The 25343-nt window shown below is 40.0% G+C and overlaps 3 protein-coding genes across 3 annotated transcripts; 1 reads left to right on the forward strand and 2 right to left on the reverse strand.

Annotated features, from left to right (window-relative positions):
* Positions 1 to 742: 742 nt before the first annotated feature.
* LOC134797555 (pancreatic lipase-related protein 2-like) lies at positions 743 to 17263 on the reverse strand. The gene is made up of 7 exons (XM_063769846.1): positions 17142 to 17263; positions 13379 to 13551; positions 7584 to 7707; positions 3408 to 3653; positions 1871 to 2053; positions 1390 to 1549; positions 743 to 963 (listed from the first exon to the last, which is right to left on the reverse strand). Exons 1-7 carry the CDS (start codon positions 17191 to 17193, stop codon positions 753 to 755), a joined length of 1149 nt encoding a protein of 382 aa, XP_063625916.1. The 5' UTR covers positions 17194 to 17263; the 3' UTR covers positions 743 to 752.
* A 1794-nt stretch (positions 17264 to 19057) lies between these two features.
* LOC134792354 (coiled-coil domain-containing protein 85C-B) lies at positions 19058 to 21148 on the forward strand. The gene has a single exon (XM_063763635.1). The coding sequence runs from the start codon at positions 19542 to 19544 to the stop codon at positions 20775 to 20777; it is 1236 nt and encodes a 411-aa protein (XP_063619705.1). The 5' UTR covers positions 19058 to 19541; the 3' UTR covers positions 20778 to 21148.
* Positions 21149 to 22929: 1781 nt separating this feature from the next.
* On the reverse strand, positions 22930 to 24930 carry LOC134797695 (radial spoke head 1 homolog). The gene is made up of 4 exons (XM_063770044.1): positions 24801 to 24930; positions 24175 to 24325; positions 23564 to 24037; positions 22930 to 23204 (listed from the first exon to the last, which is right to left on the reverse strand). The coding sequence occupies exons 1-4, from the start codon at positions 24846 to 24848 to the stop codon at positions 22966 to 22968; spliced, it is 912 nt and encodes a 303-aa protein (XP_063626114.1). The 5' UTR covers positions 24849 to 24930; the 3' UTR covers positions 22930 to 22965.
* Positions 24931 to 25343: the final 413 nt, after the last annotated feature.

Genomic DNA, 25343 nt, shown 5'->3' on the forward strand with positions numbered 1-25343 from the left:
GGATTAAGATATTTTGATGCCCTAAGCATTTCTAGACCATGGTGCCCCCTCTCCCTAGGGTCATCAAGATTACATTGAATTTTTTTGGTAAATTGAGTGACGTTCATTGCCGCATTACAGCTGAGAATGGAAATCAGTCACATCATTTTATCACGAAAATTGACAGTGCCTCAGCAGTAACTTTGCAACAGAGTACCTAATGCTGCTGCAGTCGCCATATCTTAGAATGCAATTGATCACGCGAGCGAAGTGAGCGCGAAAATTTTTCGATATAAAAACGCAATTTGATAGACAGTTGTACATTTTTACTTTTAGTATGGAAATCAGTCACATCATTTTATCACGAAAATTGACAGTGCTGCAGCAGTAACGTTGCAACAGAATAATGCTGCTGCAGTCGCCACCCGAATGTCACCTTTATCATATCTTAGAAAGTAATTGATGCGATCCGATAATCGACGATGGCGGAGAAATCCAAAATCCAAACCACCGTATACTAGGTAATAGTTAGTAATCAATGAAATATGCCGCACGCCTGTTCTTATTTTAATTCCATGAATGTTAATATTCTGAAATTTTCGGGGGGGGTTTGAACCCCCAAAACCCTCCCCCTGGCTACGCCCGTGACAGTCGGCATCAAACAGATAGTGGCGGCCATATATATCGAAACACATCCTTATTTATATGGTAACAAAGGTGTGTTACTATATATTAGATGCGGACTGTAGGAAGGTAGGTACGCTCGTGTCGAATTAGTCCTGCACTTGACTGGAATCGACCTCCATATTCTTAACCCTCCTCGCGCGGAGTCGCACTAGGGGCCTGGGGCGCTTGCGCTGCGGCTCGCCCGTGGCCGCCGCCTCGTACTGCGCGTCCAGGCAGCAGCGCGGGTCGCCCTCGTCGCCGCCCTTCTGCGGACAGAACGGCGGCACGAAGTCTTCCACGCAGTATGCACCGGATGCGCTGGAAGGATAGGTAGGTATATTATGCACAAGTGCAATGAAAAGCAAGTATGTAGTACAGTACATACTTAAATAATCTGAAACTAGCGTTAGTGAAAGTTGAAAAATGTAGGTAGTAGGTACCTACCTAAATGAGAAATTGGAAATCCAAGTAAAATTGTAATGTAACTGCACGTCTATTAGCATACCTATATATCTGATCAAGAGTCGTGATTTTATATATCAAGCGTAACATAAGTACCTACTATTATGACGCGGCAAGACGTGCTAGACATCCAACCATCATTGCATGGAAGGAGTTGATAGTGAAAGCGAAACTTCGTCGCGTCGAGTAAAAAGTGGGCGCCATGTAGTATCTAGACATGTTTATGGTCCGGTTGATTAGAACTTGTTAATGGTGTCTTAACAACAATTCTCGTGCACTCACGTCATAGGCGCAGGCTGTCCCAACAGCACGGGCAGCGCCGAGGCCCTGGACGGAGGGACGCGCACGGAGCACCGCCGCCCGCACGGCGCCGCGGCACGTGGTGTAAACAAACTCTCCGCCTGGTAGCAGATGGACCAGATGTGACTGCACAGCGCTTCGTCTGTAAACAAATACGAGCATAATGAGCATATATGAAGGTATTGTGCTCTCAGATCAATAGAAAGAAAATGTTTGTCGCCCGCCTCGCATTACGCTAAGAATTACATATATATATATATATATATATATATATATATATATATATATATACAAACAACATCTAAAGCTAAAATAATTAATTACTAAGTTGGTAAGTAAATGATGATGAGCACCGTCTCTGCGTAGCGGCCCGCGCGCATTCCCCGGGTCCAAACGCAGCGCAGACTCTAATAGGTCTACGAATACGTAGGTACATAAATCAGCGAGTAAAGACTCGTCTTACTGGGTGTGTCCTCGCAGAACGGCTGGCTGCGGCCGCCGTTGAGGCAGAAGTCGGCGTGGCCGAGCCGCGCCGCCTCTCCGTAGCGGCCCGCGTTGGTGTGCAGCACGTGCACGGCGCGCGCGTCGCCCGGGTCCAGGCGCAGCGCCGGCGCCGAGCGGATCAGCGGCCGCGCCGGGTCCAGACCTACGCATACATAATTGAGAAACACAAAAATTTTTTCATATCTCATGCTCTGAAAGTGGGTCGTTGTTGTTCTAAAAGGTGCGCAGAAAGTGATACGTTTATGCTCTAGCGCAGAAAAGTGGTGTACTCCTCTGCGTCCCCGTCCCACGAACAACTGGGTGGAAACAAAATGGAAAAATAGTGTCTTTATTTCCTCGCCTGTAACAATTGGTAATTGTTTAATTTTACTAATCCCACGTTGATCCTTTTTTTTATAAAAAACGATGAAAGTAAATTGTTAAAAACAAATTATTCTTAATTTCTTTCGTTGAATTCTATTTACTCGATTTCATAAGACTCGAACCAAAAGGAATACACCAAAAATATTTTTTTAAACCTTACACTTGCGTAAATGAGCAAAGGCAGAATCTTATACAGCCACAGTTAAACGTTTGTACGATATTAAATTGGTTTTTAAAGTTATTTAGCACTATATTCATAAAAATAAAATAAAATACAAGATAAAAATTTCTTATATTATTAATTACATTGTTATTTAATATTTAAAATACTTTTATTATGTTATTGCGTGGTGCGGCGTACCAAGGTCGCGGTGCGGTCCGGTAGTCTGTGGCGGCTTTTAGAACGAAAAAGTATAAAATTAAAAAGTATGAGGCAATCCCGCTGATTTTCACACTATAATGAACAAAATAATCATTTTAAAATTACTGCAGTTTGTTAAAAAATGTGTGTTTTCGTAAATATGCAATCTGAATGATTTTCGCTAGGGTTTATTAATCTTCACACATGTAAAGTCTCCGATTGCAAGTAAGTCCTAAGGAAAAAAATCATGGCCGTAGGTATATTGGGTACTTCAATTACTGATTTTGCGAAATTGCCTTGTCTTGTTTGGTTTCCTCGCATTCGATATGAAAAGTAGAGTGTTTAACTCGGGTGAAAGGCACCATTTCCGTCTCGGACTATTGGCGCTCTCACTGCGTTCGAGCGCCAAACTACCTCGACAGAAATGGGTGCCTTTCAACCCTTGGTTAACAATCTACTATAGAGTGCCGAGAGAGTGGAAAATAGAGACAGATGACTCCTGGACCGCAAGTATTAGAAGACAGTCCCCGGCCGTTTTATCCTACTGCAGAAGACGTGTTAAGGATAGTTACATATCAGTGCTTAATACTATCTTTCACCTTCTTGTTACACCTTCCGTCCTTTCTGTCTAACTACGTTAGTACTCTTTATTATACTGTGGTCTAACACGCGGACATATAAGTGGTCGTAGCACGCTTTTATTATATCTGCCTACTCTACCGTTTTAATTCATTTGTCTCTCTTCGGCACCATCTAATTCGAAGTTACTGACCGATGATCCTATTGAGCCGGAAGGTGAGATAGTTGGCGATGATGCCGCACATGTGCGCGCCGAGGCTGTGGCCCACGCACGTGAGGCGGTCGGGGCGGAGCCCTGCGCGGCGCAGCGAGCCCAGCGCCTCGGCCGCGCAGCGCGCCGCCGGCCGCAGGTTGTGCACGGCCGACACGTAGCACGGCGGCTGGCACAGCGCGCCCCAGTCCAACATGAACACGTTGTAGCCGCCGCGCCGGAGATACGCTGCCGAACAAAGCGAATTATATAAATAAGTATATACTTAATAAGTATTTAAAGTACCTAAATATTCTAGGACAAAATTACCCAAATTGACTAAGCCCCACAGGAAGCTTAATAAAGCATGTCGTGTATAGGTACTTACAACATATACTTATTATAGGTACCTACATAAAAAACACCCATGACTCAGAAACAAATATCCATGCTCACCACACAAATAAATACCCTTATGTACCCACCCATACCGGGATTTGAACCCACCTTCGGCTAAGTTTCGGCTTTTACGTTCAAAACCCACCACCTACCCCAGGAACCCAAAAAGTCTGTGGTCTATGGTTTATATTTCTTTAGATTGGGCATATCTAGATATTTCTCATTTCGAAAGTGCTTGTATAACATGAGATGATTTGATAAGATAAGATAATAGTTTATTGTATAACTGTGTATTTAGATATATATGTTGCCTAAGTACGAATCTTATACAAAACCAAATGACAATAAAATATTATCTTATCTTAACCCTCCTGCATACAGGCCGTAATGTTCATTACCATTAGTTACCTTACCTCTAATGATTTAAACATTTAAACACTCAGGTCAACAAAGGTACCTTTGTCCTGGAGATTCGTATAGAAGTATTAGTAACTTAATAATTGGACATCGCACTTAAAATAGGTAGCCAATTCCATATTAACGAGCCAATTACCTATCACGTACATACTTATAATAAAGGAGGTATTCAAATATCAAACGCAAATATTTAGCCATTCGTAATTTAGCATTGCATAGGAGACGTAGAGACATTTCTTATTATCATTTTGTTTAGATATTAGAGAATTGGTACTTTGGTAGATACATTTGACGCGTAGGTAATTTGATCCGCTATGATGCTGACTGTGCATCGTTAAAAAACTAGGTCGGGTCGGATGTCGATATAGTTATTTACGATACAAGTGCGGAAAAGAGGAAAACGGAAATGGGTGGCGATAAATTAAAACACGACCGAAGGGAGTGTTTTAAATCGACACGAGTAATTAACAGTGCATATGGTCCTATTTTCCCGCACTAGTGCGTAAAATAGCACGTTTCGCGTCAAAAGTTTAAAGGGCCATATGTACTGTAAAACGTTGTACGATACACGTGCGAATTTCCTCTTTTCCGCACTTGTATCGTAAATAACTATTGCATGTACGCGAATTTTCATTTTTTCATTGCAGTTAATAAAATACCTACCTACACTACTCGTGTAAGTAAGTAAAATAATTATAATAGTAAGGCAGTTTGTAAACCGAAACAAAAATTTTGATTCATTTATTAATCGGATCATACTTATTTATAAGAAGATACCTACATATAGTCTGTATCTTTAAGTATTCAAATAAAAGTAAACAAACTATTTGTAAATTTTCGGATAGTTAATATAAGTGTTATAACATTTATTGGTTAACCGACCAATTACAAAACCGCCTAGATCTGTAACTGAACCACCTGACTTTAACCTACATTATTTGATCGTGTAATGTTTCCATCTACCCTCAACTGACTTAAGAAGCCATTTGAGGGTGGATTTTGTTTACTTTTATTTAAATACATAAAGATACAGAGTATAGAGTAACATTGATGTTTATATTCCGATGAAGGCGAAAGTCAGCGAAGCAGCCCTTCCCTGTCGTCGGTGAGAACAGCGCCATGCACTATGCACTTCCCACGGCTTTCTCCACCAATGCAATGCGTCAAAAGTCGATGACCTCGCTCATACACACTTTGGTACTCAAGCGCATGCATGATTATTTATGCTTAAGCGATTCGATTATATTTTTTACTGCCAATCATTAAAAATACGATTGATTTTATGTAGGTAATATGTATGTACCTCTTAAAATATCTTCAAGAAGCGCTGGTGACCTAGCGGTAAGAGCGTACGACTTTCGATCCGGAGGTCGCGGGTTCTAACCCCGGCTCGTACCAATGAGTTTTTCGGAACTTATGTACGAAATATCATTGGATATTTGCCAGTCGCTTTTCGGTCTAGTGCCTACGTCAAATCATGGGATTAGTTGTCAAGCGGACCCCAGGCTCCCATGAGCCGTGGCAAAATGCCGGGATAACGCGAGGAAGAAGAAGAGAGTTGACACTTTGTTCAGCATATGGAGACTGTAGACCTGTTATCAGTTGATAGAGGTGGTACGTTAAATTTACCGGTGACGTGACACCACACTACATTGGAAGTGAGCTGGTCACGTCTGCCGTAGACATCCTATAGTTGAATTGCATACGAGTTTTAATCTGGGTTGGAGGTCATAGCTGATTGTGATGGAGAGAGTCCAGTATTTAGTTATAAGCCCAATATGATGAAGGAAGGCCCATTAGCAAATAGGCGGCCTTTAGCTGCTGACTGCTCATTTGATGATTGAATACATTTGGCTGTTTTGCGAAACTAATCTACTGTTATTTACTCAATAGCAACACGAATTTTGGGGTAAATATGGCTAATTGTCGCTTTTATATCGGTTATGGGTTATCGGTGCCTACTTAAAAATCTACTTACATTTATGTGTCTACTTAGTAGGCTGAAAATCTTCTCGGAGAACCCATACGTATTAGGTACATTACAATAATTACATACTGAATCAACTTATTAGTTACTATAAGTAGGTACCTACGTTTATTGCCTCGTCAGTCCAACTTTAAAAGCTAAATAAACAATTATTCTGCACACGCACGTGCTTAACGTTTAACGTTATTACGCGTAACACGGTACGCTTAAGATTTCTCTCATCATTATGTAAATATGTAGGTTGCAGTACGTGAATGGAGTCTTTAGCAAAAAATTATGTTTGTTTCCACTTTTAATAAGAAACGATTGTACTCGTAGGTAATAATATACGTGACTAACTTACAATCGAATTATTAAACTCTAGAAAATGCGCGCTAAAATATCTTACTGTAACTAGGTTAGTGTGCATCAGCATATCACATAGGACAAATAATGCAAATTTGTATTTATGTAAGTCCTAATTTACACATATTTTTATTTTGCAAAATATTGTAACATCGAGCAACGGTAAATCGTTCATACACTGTTTCTGTCTAACACGTGCATACTTGCATTTGATGTCAAGATGTTGGCTGTAACGTTCATAATATCGCTTAAGGGGCTCACAGATTACCAGTTCGCCGGACGATATCAACCTGTCAGTTAAACTTATCGGCCGGCAAACTGGTAATCTGTCGGCCCTTATTACGTTAATAGGGAATATTAGGCAAAGCTCTGCATAGGTGGCACCTTTGTGGCACATACAGTAAACAAACCACATTGACACATGGCCTACCGCGAAACAATAAAATCGAAATTTCGTTATCTAATCTCTCTATCACTCTTGCATATTCGAGCGATAAAGAGGCAGATAACTAAATTTCGATTTTCGCGTTTACCGGTAGGCCCTTGTTAACAAACCGCCTTGATGCATCAATGTCATATTTTATTGTCTGTGAAAATTTGTCAAAAAACAGTTTAAGGCACAGTATGTATAAGTTAGTCTATGAATTTACTGAGTCGGTAGTGCTGCACTCTGGCGGCAGGACATTGCAGTAATATCCCCTATTAGAAATTGGATATCGTGTAATTCCGCCCATTATACCCATGGATCCGCAGGATGGGGTCTGCACGACACCAACACCATCCATTCATCGAGGAGGAGGATTCGACTAATTCTAAAAACAAGATCGAAATTAAAGCATTGAATACCTAAATGATAATTGGATACTAAACCATCGAATTGTATCCTTACTCTCAGCCGCTCTGCCGCAGTCGTAATTGCTGTGTATCTGAGCGTATCGTCTCCGCCCGCATACCCGTGGATCAGCAGGATGGTTCCCTTCGGCTCCAGCCGCTCTGCCGGAGTCCGACTGCTGTGTATGAAGAGGTCTCACCGTCTCGCAGCACGCTGATGGGCAGCGTGTCGTCGCCGCCCGCATATCCGTGGATCAGGAGAATGGTTTCGTGCGCCGGCTCCCAGCCGCTCTGCCGCAGCCAATCCTCACTGAACAAGTCGACCTACAACGATACAATAAGAATTAGCTAGGCTAGATAATTTAGTTTTATAGGTTCTTATATCTAGTAGCTAGGTATTTACTTGTCTACCTTCACCTAACGTCATATTTATTGTGAATTTTTCAGTTGTCTTATTAATGGGATTACTCCTTAGTCTACTTACATACTTAAATAACGTCAACATTTCCAAAAAAAGATCAGACAATATAGACCTATATGTCAGAATATATGTTAACAGTTATGTCACCATTGCAGTTGACACAAGTAGGGCGTTTGCGAACGCGCGTTGAGTCCCCGAAGACGGGTAGCGGTAACTTAGACGCATTCCGGCATTACGTACGGCACATCCGACCTGTGCGCGACTGACCATCAAAATCTAAGTACACCTTATGTTGTAAGTAACCCTAATTTGATAGGCCTAACATAACACCATTACTTACTCAGTTCATAAAGTTGACTAAAATCGCCTCGTAATTTGGAAAGTGTTTTGTGATTTTATTAGTATCATTTGGTAGGTAGTTAAACGGAAATGTATTTACTTATCTTTTCAGTTTGAGTTTTTTAGTTAAGTAGTAGGTACCTACCATACCATATGTAGTAGTACAATACTCCTTTAAACTTAATTAACTTCTATGTATTAATTAGTAATTCAGAGGTATGCGTAGGTACCGTACCTATTATGTAACTTAACGTCCCTGGCGGCCTAGCCAAGGTGACAATCGATTGCGCTTCGCTATCGAATCGCTTTGTGTCTCTCTATCACTCTTTCATATTAGTGTGACAGTGACAGTTGCGTTTCGTTCGCTACGGAGCGTTAGCGATAGGCATGTTGTCTACGGGGCCTGGACCTTTGGGACTCCTATAGAGATTTTATTTTTCAGCCTTAACTTTCTTTTCTCCCCTTATATATTTACACATCTTAAAACCTAGAGTTGCCTATAACCTACAACTAGATTAATTCCCTTTGTTATATAGAATGATATGAATAGAATGTCGCCTACGCATACGCTATCTTCACGCTCGCTGCTTAGCTAGGCTGCCTAGGTGCTTAACCTATAGGTGTTGCAATATATTACCTAGAATGATTATTTGCCAAACTAGGAATATACAGGGTGTCCCAAACTTATGGGACATGAAGGGGAAGTACCTTAAATATCGTAGATAGTGTATTTTGCTCAAAGAAGACTTTATGTTATTTTTAAAAGTTTTTCTAAAAATTACTTGCTTCGTCTGGGAATCGAACCGACTTAAATGTCAAAAAAAATCATCCTGCTTTTATGATGCCAATCGAAAGAATAGCTAAAAAATAATAATTCTGCTTAAGTAACATTGTATTTTAAAAGAAAGGAACAACGTGAAATTAATCATTTTAATCAACCAAATCAAATTTAATCAAATTTGATTAAAATGATTAATTTCACGTTGTTCTTAATTCTGCTTAAGTAACATTGTATTTTAAAAGAAAGGAACAACGTGAAATTAATCATTTTAATCAACCAAATCAAATTTAATCAAATTTGATTAAAATGATTAATTTCACGTTGTTCCTTTCTTTTAAAATACAATGTTACTTAAGCAGAGTTATTATTTTTTAGCTATTCTTTCGATTGGCATCATAAAAGTAGGGTGGTTTTTTTTTGACATTTAAGTCGGTTCGATTCCCAGACGAAACAAGTAATTTTTAGAAAATCTATGAATGCAGAATTACTAACTTTTAAAAATAACATAAAGTCTTCTTTGAGCAAAATACTCTATCTACGATATTTAAGGTACTTCCCCTTCATGTCCCATAAGTTTGGGACACCCTGTATATGGGTAGGTATACAACTAGATTACAGGTTCATAGGTATTAGGTTTATACATTAGTCATCGGTACTTACCTAATAAGTATATATGGTTTTAATACAACCGTTTGTACCTAAGTATTCAATAAAATATTAATAGCATTCAACTTACGTATTGCAATGAGCCTTAGGATGCCGTGAGCATTAGGTAAATACCAATTAATTTAATAAGAATGTATTTTTATATTAAGAGGGTTCAAAGTTCAAACTACTTCGGGTCGGGGCATGGTCTAATAAAACATATGAGGCGGAGTATATTATTATACCATGGGGTCGGGATAGCGCTTCCTATAGCCAATGCCGATATAGGTATAGATACAGCTTGCTATATAACAGAATTGATTCAATCAAAAAGCAGCCGTGTAATCTTCTTCTCTATTCCCGGCTTGGTGTACCTTTCTTATTTCACACCTACCTAATCTATTAAACAGTACCTTTATGAATATTATGAATTTATGAGTAGGTATGTACTGGATTTTGATTATGGGTAGGTAGGTACCTAATAGTACATTATTTGAAGCATCTGATCTGATCATCATCAGAAATTACTCTTGATGAGTTTGAGAATTTTCATATTAATTAAATACAAAACTCGACACGTAGCCACGTCAAATGCCGAATTTGGGCAATCTGCGGAAATAATTCGTGTAGTTTTGAAAGGGTGGTGCGGTGGGAGGGTGGAAGCATAAATTGCTTGCAAAAAAATACGCGAGTATACCTAACGAACGGATTAGCACAAATTGACTAGCACGTTATTGTACCTATCGCGGATTGGCAAGGCAATGTTATTGATTCAATTACTCTACATAATACATATTTAACGATCCTTAATACCGTGAAATTCTGTAGCAATCGATCAATATCACGACCTATCATTGACCGAGTGAAGCGAAAGGTCTCCGTTTCAGCTGGGGAGAAAAATGTTCTCGTATGCCGGATGTTTTCCTCTACAAGTCGCATTTCGCATCCGAATCTCATGAAATTTCGTAAGCAGGATAATTATTCAATTAGATTTTTTTGTCGATTCAGTATTGGGAATACCATGCCCCTAAGTTTGACTTTTTTAGATTTTTTGATTATTATAAGAATTAGGAGCGCAAAACAAATTCCATACAGTCAAATTGTTGTGTTGATATGCATCAAATTGTGTAAAGTTATTTTCAATAATGATAATACTTATCCAGAGAGGAATTAAATTAGTACGTTTATATGGAAAGGCGATTTTACGCGGTCGGCCGTTTAACTTCTAGGTACGTAATCGATAAATATCACGGCTTATATATAATTTTAGTACATAATGAAATTAATGAATGACCATTAATACCGTTAAATTTCTGTAGTATCTAATCGATCAATATCACGACCTATTTTATAATTTCGGGATCGCCTGTTTGGTATTCCGCCGATGCGTGCGTAACGGACGCTTGCGTTGTCCTCTGTCGCTCGGACGTGAAGTCTGCTTTCCTACACATTCATATTCTTTGACAATGTTCAATGACATAGTGTCAGTAGAAAGCGCACGTTAAAAATGTCGCTTATCAGTGTATACGGGAGCTATTGTTTCACACAAAGTAAACGTTGGAATGAACATATTGCGGCGGTACGCGCAAAAGGCAGTCGACCTGCGTTAACTGTTCCTATTGGGCACTAATTTAATAAGGTACCTTTTAGGGCTTTTAGGTTTAATTAATGAACTGTGTCAGGCACACATTTTACTAGTCCCAGAGTCAGTTTCATGTCCAATAACCGATATCAACTATCGTAGAATATGAAAGGACTAATAAACATTTTTTCGGTAGTCCGACTATATCCAATTATCCATGTAAGATCAAGCCGAACACACAAATTGTTTATCTAATTATTAGACTATTAGATTCTAATAGGTCAAGTAAGTAGATAGCCCAGAAAGGTTACACTATGCCATGACCATATTTTATAATACTATAGGTACATAGGTACCTACATTATAACATTAAAAAAAATTCTTATATTGCTATTGAAGTGACAATAATTACTTTATTAGTTCTCTAGCATGGGCGCAAAAAGTTAAGTACTTAGATATATGTATTTAGTTTTTAAATTTTCACGTGGGAATTAATAATCACCATTATTCAGAAGCAACAAGCAAGCACAATGAGTTGTAAATTAATCTTACTTTCAGATTACCATCATGCGAGGTGGAATAAGTACTTACTTATAACTCTTATAAGGAAACAATGCGCGATCGAACACAGAAATTCATGTACCTTAGGCAAAAATATATCTATGCTTAAGCAAAAAGGCCTCCAAAATGGTCGAAAAATAAGAGAACTGAGAATGTCAACCGATTCTATTTCGCGTACTTAGATATGATTCAAATAATTCACTAATGGTTTTTTATTTATTTAAATAAATCCAATAATTTAAAGTAACAGAGATACGACTTCGAAACAAATAGTAGGTATTAAGTATATATTAGGTAAATGACAAGATTTTGATTTAAAATTATTTAGGCATAACTTAGAACGTATTTTGGAGTCCATATCGAGTGTTAAAAGATATGTCTTAATGTGGAGGTTGAAGTTGATGATCAATGAAACTTACTGAATGAATAAAAAAACACCCATTAACTCCTCAGGAGTACAATCAGCTACACAGCTATTTATTGCAACACGTTACTTCCCACTTGTGTAGGATAAAAGACATCAACGCGCCTTGTACCCAACAGTCTCTGTGCAACAATCAGCGTCTCTGTGGGGTTGAAATTGTCAATGGTACTTAGGTACCTAGTTAGGCTTATTATTTCAGATAATTCGTCAAAAAAATTAGATTGTAAACTTTATTTTTTACGTGTATTGAAGTGACAATTATTTTTAAAAGTAGACCTAAGGTAATTCGTTTTTAATAATTAGTACCTACCTATAAAATTCTATAATACATCTAAATATGACGGGAAACTGGCAAGAAGCATGGCTTTTAAAACGAAGCCTATCAATCCCTACCTACCTACTGCAACTAAAAGTAGGTCGCTGAAAAATTATTTCTTTGTAATTCGTTGTTTGAAGTGTTTATTACCTCCCCGACATGTCAGTTGACCGCATTGGTTGCATCCGCTCCCGATACTTAATAATAAAGGTCTAATAGTCGCTATTTGTAAACACCTTTTACGATGCATGTTTCATTAGGCTTTTTGGTATCAATTATTAATGAATGACAAAATGAATTCATTTCCCCCCGTGGAACTACTTACTAGGTACGATTAAAGTACAAGATGATGTGATTTAGTTAAAGGGGCCCACAGATTACCAGGGCTATAACCGCGAAAATCGAAGTTCGCAAATTGCGGGCATTTTTCTCTGTCACTCTTATTACGCCTTCATTGGAGTAAAAGAGAAAGATCCCCGCAATTTGCGAATTTCGGTTTTCGCGGTAGCCCCTCAGTTCACCGGACGATATCAGCCTGTCAGTTGTTTGGAACTGTCACCTTCTGCGATTAACTGACAGGCTGATATCGCCGGCGAACTAGTAATCTGTGGGCCCCTTATGTTAAGTATAGGTATATTTTGTGAGACACTACATAGTTTTGTAGTCAAAGCACTACAAATAAATTAGGGACTGCCTTCAGCATAATGGTCTATACTTGTATCTACATCATGTAACTAAAATTAAATATCCTCTCTCTCTACCAAATTCTACCTACCAATTGATATCTAAGCTCTACCTCGTTACGTATCCTTCATCTTCATCGCTTTAGCTTAAGAGCGGTCTAGCTAGATCATATATCGGAGCGGCATGATGTTTACAAATATCTGAACAAAACCTATCCTGCTGATGTATACTCTTAAACTCACCACTCTCTTGGTGGGCTCAGCTTCGGTGTAGAGATGCAGCTTGACATCAGGGTCGGGGCAGGGCTCCCGTTCCCGCCTCCACACGCAGTCCTCAAACGTCGCGTTGCCGAACTGGTCGCTGTTCAGAAATAGGGCCTCCTTGATCGGCTGACGCTTATTGTCCGCCGCGAACACTGTCGAAAACATTGCACATGTATACGAGGCTTATATTAACCTCATACTTGTTTACAATTATCGTGTAACTGTCAGTCAATTTATTAATCGAAATCACATAATTACAGGAAGTATTCGCGTAGGAATATTAATATACGAACTGAATTGAGGATTGATTTCATTTTCGTTCCATACACTCAGGGCCGGATTAACCCTAAGTCAAAGTAGGCAACTGCCTAGGGGCCCCGCCTCGGCTAGGGGGCCCCGGCGGCTCAGCGCACACCAAATAAAATTTTGTTCCATTGGGTCAAAATTACGCTTTGTTCTTGTTCTTTTCGATCCATTCTTTAAATTAATGAAATACTGTAATAAAATTGAAGCAATACGTTACAGTTTACGGGGCGTATTCTGCGTACCTGTCGTAAAGTTGAAATAATTCAGGAAAAATGGTTCACTTTTTTTCGAACAACTAACAACTTTTGGGTTATTTCGACTCAGAATCACGAGGACTATTGATTAAAACAAAGAAAAAGAAAGAAGACGAACGTGTCCCCAGTTTTTCATAGGAATGCTCGACCTTCAGCCTCACTTTTTACCTCAATTTACCATTGGTTTGTGTTCCACATCTTCTCTACTTCAGCTTAGCCTTTGGCCTCGCTACGCCAAGGTCGGCCTGCGATCTCGCTTTTTAATACAATCGACATTGGTTCGTGTCTGTGATCAACTATTTATCCTGAAGCCTGATGAAGCACGGCTTTGACTTCGCAGGAAAGCTCGCCTCACTGGGGCACTTTGAAGTTTTAGGCCCAGATGAAGATCGGTACCCGGCCTTTTAACACGCTTTCACAATTTGCGATATTGTTAACAAAAAATTTCGCGCTCGCTGCGCTCGCGTTTATTTTTGCTTCTTTAGTTGATCCTGTATCATCTGGGTCAATTTTTGAAGAGGGTGTTTTTTCGACAATTGTATGGCGATTTTTTATTTTTGAAAAAATCTGATTTATAATCATCGTTTTAAGAAGGGTTCTTAACAACAAAAAATATACTGTACGAGGCACCTCTGTACTTTTTATAGTTAGCTAGATATGGACGTTTAAAGATCGACATTTGTATGGTACTATTTAGCCATTTGTAAGGCGCTTTTGACATGTATTGCATTTTTTCGACATTGTATGGCAGTATCAACATGTATATGCCACTATTTATTATTTTTGTTGCATTTATAAGACCCTGACGACATTTGTATGGCACCTTCTCGACATCTGTATGACACTATATCGACATTTGTATGCCACAATCGACATTTATACGGTCAAAATAGCCGTATAAATGTCGCCATACAAATGTCGCGACATGTCGCCAATAATATTTTTTAAGCGATATTTCCTACACAATACAACCGATTCACTTATTTATTTTACTATATATTTTAACACTATATTTGCAACTAAAATAAACATTTTTATTTCAACTATGTACCAACGTATTAAGCGTCCATACAAATGTCATTGTAGTCGCACCAAAATATATCGAAAGAGATTCTTACCTGTTTTTAAATAAATTAAACTGTTTCCGCGTCCACACTCGATGTCAATCGATGCCCAACTAACCGCACTATTGCGTCGTAAATTTAATCTAACCGTTATTCAATAGAAAAAGAAGATTATAGGGGGTATATTTAAGTCATAACAAAACAGGTGCCGCGCGGGACAGCGATAAAAAGGCTTCCCTTGATGTATTAAATAACGCATTAATTTATCAATATGATTAAATCAATTCTCTAGAAAATGCTCTTTATAAAAATACAAAGTTGTTTATAATACGTTGCCTACATCCAAAGTTATGATTTTTTTTATTGCGCTGTGCCGCCACTGGGACACGCGAAAAAACTGGCAAATTTCGCCGTTTTTGGAACTTCAAATGCAATTTTGTCAGAAACAAATAATATTTTAGGTACAGTTGTACATGATTTTTAAAGCTTATATAATACATTGAATGAAAATATACATATACATACCCAGTCTTTTAGTCCTATGGACTTCGAGTTTTAGCCGTGGGACAGCAAAAAATGCCTATTTGAAAATTGACCCATCTACATGTTAGCTTAACTGGTGTATGAACGCAATAAGAGCGAAAAGACATCGTTCGATTTGGATCGGCCCGGCCGACGCCTGAAGAATCTGAAGATTGAAATTAAAAACGCAAACTTATTTCCCTGTACTGAATATGCTGTGTGCAGAATTGACTGTAGGGGGCCCCCGAGCCTCACACTGCCTAGGGGCCCCGACATGCTTAATCCGGCCCTGCATACACTAGATACGGTTAAGTTAGTTTTAGACGGTGCTCAAGAGGATCATTTGAATTAGGTTTAGAAAAATCTAAATTATCATCATCATCTTCCTCGCGTTATCCCGGCATATTGCCACGGCTCATGGGAGCCTGGGGTACGCTTGACAACTAATCCCAACATAGGCACTAGTTTTTACGAAAAATCTAAACTATAAGTAGTCTAAATCTCCCAACTAGTCTAAAACTTACTCGAATATCTTAATTTAATTATACGAAACTATTATTTTAATGAAGCAGTTCTAAAGGCATACAAATGAAAAATCGAAATTTGCCACTGAAATTTGAACCTATAGTGTAGGGAATAGAGTTGATTTTGATTTGTTTCCAAATTGAACGAAACGAAGTAAATGCAACTCTGTCCCAATTGAATATGATTTAAATTTCATCGAACTGAAGGAGTCCTATAGGTAGGACGCCTTAGGAGGCTAGGGCGAAATCCCTACTATCTAGTAATATTATAAATGCGAAAGTAACTCGTGTCTGACTGTAACCTCTTTATGTTTAAATCGCTGGACCAATTTAGATGAAATTTGGTAAATACGTAGATAATAATATTAATAATCAATAGTGCAGTAGGTATGCTCGGGAATGGACATGAATAGTTTTTATCGATCATCATCATCATCCCACTCAAAGTTGCGGGCAGACGTTAGTATTTTCATAAATGAGAAAGTAATACAAAACATAGGTATAATAGAAAAAAAAACGAAAACAACATTGGTTTGGTATGGATACTCATACTCATACTCACAGATAGGTACTTACTACTAAATTACGTACTTATTGAGCGTAGAACCCTAAAACTGCATTTTCTTTTGACCTTAAAGGCCAGTCTAGACGGGAACAATTTTTGCCAATCAGCAATCAATTTAATCAGATTGGCGAAAATATGTTCCCATCTGGACTGGCCTTTAAGGACAAAAGTGTAAAACTTTAGCTCGCCGATTATGACAGATATTACGGATAAAATGGCGCGGACGCGAGAATACCAATTTGTGACGCTAGTAAGTAAGTACCTACTCGCGTTTGGGGCCATTTTTTTTATTTAGAGCGTTCATATACCACCATAAGTCTAAAATTTCTTTTCTTATCAAATCGGTCGATTTGATCATCTCGTCTGGACTGGCATTTTAGTCTACCTTCATAATAAAACCGTCAGATATATCTAAACAACAACACCTCACCATTACTAAAGTATTCGCTTTTAAAAATTGATAAATAATTATTCCGTTAAGAAAGAGTTAAGTATCGCAAGAAATACCTGCGTGTATTGCGACGAGGCCGACCGCGAGCAGGGCGCGTGCACACGGCATCCTTGCGCGGTTACCGTTGCTGCAGTACTGCCGAGGACCCGCGCCGGAGAATGGGGGTGGCCACTGACTCCAAGACAACGCGGGGATATGCGACGCGAATCGATGTATGAAATCGACAGCGTTCCATTGACATTGTGGACGGTTCTAAGGTTCTAACAGTATTTTTAACCGACTTCATAATTTTAAAGAAGGTTCTAAATTTCTTTACATTTTTACCTTGAATTTAGCCGGCAACCATTGTGTCAAACCAAGTCAAACTTAGAGAGCTACCCATGTAACACTGTAATACGAATTTGTCCACGCAATGAAAATGTATTGATTGACATTAACTCCTCAGTCACACAGAAGGTACAATATGTACACCTATACCTAATATTTCGCTGAAATTCACTGAATTCCATCCCAAATCGGCCCCGTTATCTTGACATGTACATAAAGTCAGCTAAAAGCAAAAGCATAACCCATCCCGTAGTCGGGACAAAATAGCTTAACTGAAAGTGCAACCATGGTGCAACCCCATTGCGGAGAGTACGGTATGTTAAATTAATCAATAGTTATAATATAATACATTACAATACAGATACTCTTTAGTTGCACCTCAATAGGAGAAAATAACACAGGAATTAGGAAATACAGCAACACAACGAGTAGGAGTAGAGCTTATTAGCATTTTCTAGAACCATAATTAGGGTGATGTCATGTAAGAGCCCATCAACGTGCACACTAGCGCCACTGCTAAATAATCGTGATTATTTAAATTTAACGCGTCGCGTAACGCGTAATTCTATGCGTCCAAAGTTAAAACGGGCGTGTTTGTTTTAAGTTCATAGATCGACAAATCCAGCAACATAAAAACTAGTTTGATATATATTCAAAAGGTACTTAAATACAAAATACAGTACGTAGCGGCCCCCTTTTCTAAATATATTTCGATAAATTTAAATAATCACGATTATTTAGCAGTGGCGCCGCGCTAGTGTGCACGTTGATGGGCTCTTAAGTAGGTAGTCAATCCCAGCTGCTGTATAGGTATGCTTAACACCATATTGAAGTGCACATTTTTATAAGTACATCGCGGATTCTCCCGATGCTAGAACTGTAGAAGTGCATGCTTGAAAGACCTAAATTTATATTTAGTGTCAGAGTAGTAAGTACAGTCAACCAAGTTGATTCCTATAGAACCATGTCATGTCGGTTTAACTACTAGAATGTATCTAGTTATTAGTGATCCAAAAGACTCGAGCCCTGTGAGCCTTTTTTTAGGGCTCGCCTCATTTCTTGACGCCTAAAAGGCTAAAAGCCTTTTTTATTTCATTAGAAAAATAGGCTTTTAGCCTTTTAGCCGTCAAGAGATGAGGCGAGCCCTAAAAAAAGAGCTAACAGGGCTCGAGTCTTTTGGATCACTATATCTAGTAGTTAAACTGACAAGGTTCTATAGTGGCCTTAGGAGGAGATCCTTTGGTTATAGTGAATAGTTTACTGAGCGCAAACTATAAATAAATAAAATAGTTACAACTGTTACAAGTTGATGTTGCAATTCAATTATCACTAGGCGTACCTATCTACATTTTGAGGCATATTGAAATTAAATTAAATATCGAAGTAAGTAATAGACAATAATATAATGGAATATATACACAAAGGGCTCTACATCTCATTACCTAGCTATTTACACAGAGATGATATATTGTAGGCCCCTAAAATTGTCTTCATTTGCACCATGCTGCACAGCATGTTTTTAAATTTTAAATGCATTTTCTGCGTTGCACCAAGAGAGTTGATGGAACCGATTTAACGCGACATATCCGGATGACTGTTATTACTTATTGATACTATTCACCTTCCGTGTGCGCATGAGCATCTTTGTATGAAAACCACAAGAGCATTGAAGTCAATGACTACGGTGTGTTAGTGTGCGTGCAGGTGAGATGAACGTGTAGAGCGGGACCGCGAGAGCCTCCGCCGCTCGCGCAGGTAGAGCCGCGGCCCGCGCCAGTACTGACACGCGCCCCGCGCGGCCGCGTTCCCTCGCACGGCTGCTGTCCGCCTCTCGCCGCGTAAACAAGACCGCAACCGCAAAACACCTGCACTAAAACATAAACTAAGTGCAAGCAGTGCTCTGACAATCTAAGCGACCAGTGCCTCTCACTAAACATCGGATCGCGACAAGATAATTGCGCGAATGCCACGGTCCGCGGCCTACGCAGCCGGCGTCCCCTCCGTTCATTCAAGGACCAATAGTTGTATTGAATATTGAACCCATGCCGCCTCAGCTCGCTTTCGCGTGTGCGCAATCTGTGCCGTTTTTGAAATGAATCAGATAAACATCACACGGCCTCTCTGAGCTGATGACCGTCTGCGAATCGGCTCTAACGACAATGTCAATCAATCAAAATGGAGTTAAGTTCAACAAACAGAAACAGCAACTAGGTAAACAGGGCCCGGAACCGGTCAACTTTCCACCGCGGTATCACCCGCCTCCGCCGTCCGCGGCCGGTCCCAAACTAGCCACTATTGACCCGTCCGCGAAGGAGTTCAAACCTCCTTACGTGGGAAAACCTGTGGACCCTAATAAAATACAATATCCCCTAGGAGCTCAACCTGCTGCATATCCGGGGGGATCGATTCCCTTTTCGAAGTATCCCCAAGGATACCCGGTTGGGTACCCTCAAGCGCCGGGAGCTTTACGTGTGCTGCGACCCCCCGGAGAGGTGGTCACGAAGGCGATCGTGCACGAGCCCGGGCAGCCCACGGCACGCGCGCGCAGTGCGGACGATACCCAGCGCGTGCAGCGAAACCTCGAGGAGGAGCAGATCCACAGGAGATCAGCTGACATGCTCAAATTCACTAAGCGAGTGGATCCTGATGGTCCCCGAGCTTCGACGGACCAGCGGCGTCAAATTCAGACTCTTTTGGACGAGATAAAAGCATTGAAAGACGCTAACCGAAGACTGAGCGACGACAATCAGGAGCTTCGTGACTTGTGTTGTTTCTTAGATGATGATCGACAGAAAGGAAGAAAGTTAGCACGCGAATGGCAAAGATTCGGCAGATACACGGCGTCGGTTATGAGGCAGGAAGTTTCAGCGTATCAAAGCAAACTAAGGGAACTGGACGATAAACAGCAGGAACTGATAAGAGATAATTTAGAGTTAAAAGAGTTGTGTTTGTACTTGGACGAGGAGCGCGAGAGAAGCACATGTGTAAACTGCGGACGAGCGGCGGGCCGAGAACGAGACGACGGCGATGGCAGTAGCAGTGGCACCAACGCCGAGGAGGTACGCGCACCCGCCGCACCCATCACGCACCCGCAGCTGGCCGAGCGCACGGTGCAGTACGTGCGCGACCTGGAGCAGAAGGTTCGACGATTGGAGGCAGAGAAAGGGGTCAACGGCGGCATCGGCGAGCGACCCGAAGCGGTTGTCCGCGCGTTGCAAGTGTTAGAAGTCAGAGAGCGAGTGGAGAGAGAAAGAAGGAGACCAGCTCCTGACTTAGACTCTGGTGAGCAAGCCCTCGTACGAGAAATGTGCAATGTGGTATGGGGAAAGTTAGAAGACGCCCCACCACAAGCGCCTCCACGGTAAAAAAGTTAGATTAACTACTAAAGTTACTACAGTACAAATCAAATGTATACGCGAAATACTGTTACCCGCTGGAGTTTGATTGGAATCTGACTCTATCGAGGTCACGGCGAGATCGGAGGGGTCTCGTGACCCACAGACAACAGATTGTATGGTTGACCTTGTTTACTGAATGCAACAGCGGTGGGATTTCGTTAATGAAAACGATGCGTGATGTGATGATGCCGAGATTAATAACAAATCTTATAAGAAACCGAAAAGTACAAATCTATAAATTGTGTTAAAAAAAACTAGCAAGTGTTAAGTTATTTTCATAAGTAGTGTTCTTGAAACTTAAATTTCCTATCGTGGATTCCTATTTCGTTACAGAAGATGACATACCTACATTACCTAACCTACACCTATTTGTTTTTGCTTAGCATTTATTTCTAGGTATGCGTAGTAATTATTATAAGTGTGTGGATAGGAATTATTGCTTACTTATGTTAGCTATTGTATTTTAATATATTGGTTATGTTAATTTAAATATTAATGAGGCTAAAAAAATTTTAAACGGCTGACGAATTCTATTAATGGCCAATCAATACCTTTGCTCTTAAATGTTTTATATTTTTACCTGACTTCCTGAATTAATTCAAGCTAATAATTCCAATTTCCAATATTTGCCTTGTCTTAGCCAGTAGGTATTTTAACGGCGTTACTAAATAAACCAAGGTAAAGGTGACTAGGGGTAAGGTAAGACGAACAGTATCGAATCGTCATAAATTTGGCTAATGAAATTAGACACTAGAAAATTTCGCAACATTAAAAAAAACAGCGTTTTGCAACACCGTGTATAAGGCGATAAAACAATAATGATACTTGAAAATTTCTTCTTTTACTTCGATACATATTAGACATGCGAATATATACGAAATCATTTTTGCAAACAAGCTGAAACGGAGACCTTCGCTAACGCTTCGGTCAAGTGGCGATTGTCGTTTAAAAAGTATGAAATAAATCTCAGTATCAGCATTTTTAGCCTAAATCTAGCGTTCGTTTTGCCCCGATCTTCCTTGAGTATTCTCGATTTCGAAAATACTATGTTCTTACCCCATCTCATCTTATCTTATATAAGTACCTACCTATGTAAGGGTCTGACTTAAGACGCTGTCAGCACTTTAGATATTTACTGCAACTGTCCTTATCAAATATGTTGATGTTATTAATTTATTACTCAAATTATTAGTTGTGCCTACATTTAATAAATTATTCGAGGTTAACTTTTTATTATGAGTTTCATTATGTTTACGAAACCTTGTGCCCGACTGCCCGGTTAAAGATTACCGCACCTACAGCCTGTAGGCTAACTGCCCAGGCTATCCATAGATTGATGGGTAGGAACTTTCAAATAGTGTATTTTTGTCTGAAATCCTGTTGTGTAATTCACACATGAAATTAAATCCTCAATCATAATACCTATAGCAAAGATATATGTAACTCCGTATAAGATAAATAAAGTCTAAGAAAAAAACGTGCCTCGGAAATCAAGAAAAAGTAATTCTCGAATAGATGGCGCCATACCTTTGGCCTATTCTCGGCTAGATGGCGTCGACGACACCGTTTGATATTTAACAATTTTAACACATATCAGTGAAAGAACATGGGTCAGTATGGAACAATAAAAATTAAAAATCATTTATCCGTATAAGTACACATTTTGATTAATTTATACATTTTCAATTTTATTTTAAGTTTTAATCGTGTGTCGATAGATGGCAGTAAATGTACCGTGACTACAAAATTTACTATGGCAATAGCCCTCTATACTATCTATTCTCTTTGCCTATAGATAGGGCCATATGGCAATATCAATTAGGGATATACTCAAACCAACTTCAAAAAATATTTCTCTTTAGTAGCCAATTTACATTTTGGGAGCTAAACCATCAGTCCATCATGTTTACAAAAAAGTAACACTAGAAGTGGGGTTACCAGGGCGCATGACCAATTAGTTCATTTTTCAACCCCTTGACCGCCAACGACATCTACTGACGCTACACCCCAATATCAACCTTCGTACATTCCGACAAGTTTCATGATGACGCGCCGCGCACGTTATGCGTGGCGTTCAAGGAGAATATATTCGTCCTCCAAGCATTAAAAGAGATACTAGTCAAGAACATAATTGAAAGATTTATTGTCAAAGCGTCTATTCCTTGGGCTGCGCCTCCTCGAGGAACTGCTTCCGGTGCAGCAGCCAGGAGTCACCGTCATCGCCCTCGTGCTCCGGGTACACCGGCGGCGGCTCGAAGTGCAGCACGTCCGTCTCCACGCTCTCGTTCGTCAGCGACGGGATGGAGTCGTGCACGGGTAGGGGCACCGGCTCCGGCGGCAGGAACTCTGCCATGTAGGCCGTCACGTTGCGAGCCCGCCACACTGCTATTTTGCCTGGAATTGCGATATTGCTATGCATGGGCGCCAGGAGAGCTACTGTTGTTATCAATAATTTGGGGTTAAATGATTATGAACGGTTTATCATATGTAGATGTTTTAGCTATCCGAACCCTTAGTCCCTAATATGTCTCACTTAGCTCAATCCATCTGCAGGTATATTTCATGGACCGTGTATGTAGACGGTTGAAATTTTCAGCGTGTAGTGTGTAGTGCTTAAGTACCTACAACATTTCTTCAAAATATCAATATAATTTGAGTATTTAGATTTAAAAGACCTACCTATTAATTATGTTCTAAGAATATATGTATCTAATTGTATCCTACAACGCATTCATTATACCTAGGCTACCTACCTTTCGTTTCGTCGAATTCCACTTCTTCTTCTTCCCCCATCGCCTCATCTTTATCCATTTTCTCCTCCTTTTCTTCCTCGCCCTCACCTAACTCTTCCAGCGCCGGATCCTTGATCAGCAAATAGAACCCGTGCTGCATACAGTTGGTGTCGAACACGAAGCAGCCCGGGCCCTTGGGTACGCCCTTGTACCAGGAACCGTGGAAGCGCACGCGAGGGTACAAGATCTGCCCAGGTCCCTCCATCCGGCCCTCGACCCATGTGCCCATGAATTTGACTTGGTATTCGTTGTACAAGTAGGTGCCGAGCCCGTGCCGTTTCCCTTTGAACCACGCGCCCTCGTATATGTCTCCGTTGGGATAGTAGTAGGCGCCGAAACCTTGCTTGTGATCGTGCCGCCAGTCGCCCTCGTACCGCGATCCGTCGGGGTATGTCATTGTACCGACGCCGTATTTCATCGCTCGACGCCATTCGCCTGAAGATAATGTAAAGGCAAAGTGAAGGATGGCTGTAAGTTGCTATTAACGTGTTGAATAGGAGTACCTAGGTTTCTAAAATATACCTATCATAGGTAACTTATGCTAGGCTATGCTTTACTATTTGTTAGCATACCTTCGTACCGCGCTCCGTTCTTGAACACGTACAGGCCCTTGCCGTTGCGCTGGCCGCGGCAGTAGCAGCCGGTGTAGAAGTCGCCGTTGGGCAGCACGGCCCAGCCCTCGCCGTGCCGGTCGCCGTCTTGGTTGCGTTGGCCTACGTATATCTGTCCAACAGACGGTTGTTAGTACCATAGGTACTAAAAATCTTTAGAACCTTTTTGAAATACCTAAAACGAAGCGAAACGTTGCTACTGTTGCTAGCCTACGTGACTGGTTCCTAGGTATTAATATGCTAAGTAATTAAAAATATCAATTTAGGAAACTAAATGATACATGCTATAAATACCTCTATAGGTAGGTAGGTGGTAGGTAGAGGTAGGGTGGGTTGCCTATAGTATAGATCTTTGTTCCCGAGTCATGGGTTTTTTCTATGAACCTATTTAAGTATTTACACATATATATCGTTGCCTAAGTATACCAAGTCACTCAAGTCAGGCCTTATTGAGCTTACTATATTTTTTTTTCATTTAATGTGTTCTCTGTTTATTTTACTGTGAGACTTACCTAGTCAATTTGTGTAACAGTCCTATATTTTTTTATAATAATAGTAGATATTGTTGGAATTTTAATTAGACTTACTCCAATAGTGTCCTCATCTTCACCCTTCTCACCTTTTTCTTCCGCCATTGATCTTAAATTATATTCAAACCTAAATTATTTATCTATTTGCAAGTTTATTGAAAATTGTCAATTTGACTTTTGTGACAGATGCAAATTTGACTTTTGTGACAGATGCAAAATTGCTGGTTATTATTATACTACATGCTTACAAGATTCAGCCAGTGCTCATTTAAATTTTGTAAGAAAAAAACCGGCCAAGTGCGAGTCGGACTCGCGTTTCCAGGGTTCCGTACATAAGTCCGACTCACGCTTGACTGCACATTTGTAATAGGTTTTCCTGTCATCTATAGGTAAAGAACTATTTTGTTTTTTCAAAATTTTAGACCCAGTAGTTTTGGAGATAAAGGGGGAATTATCATTTTTTGGCTATTTTCTTAAATAACGTCGAACCTATGTATTTTAAAATTATAAATACTGAATAAAGAATAATGGGTCACTCATTTACATATGTGTACCAAATTTCAACTTAATTAATCCAGTAGTTTCCGAGAAAATAGCCTG

Source organism: Cydia splendana, chromosome 1 (assembly GCF_910591565.1).
Source record: "Cydia splendana chromosome 1, ilCydSple1.2, whole genome shotgun sequence".
NCBI classification, from domain to species: domain Eukaryota; kingdom Metazoa; phylum Arthropoda; class Insecta; order Lepidoptera; family Tortricidae; genus Cydia; species Cydia splendana.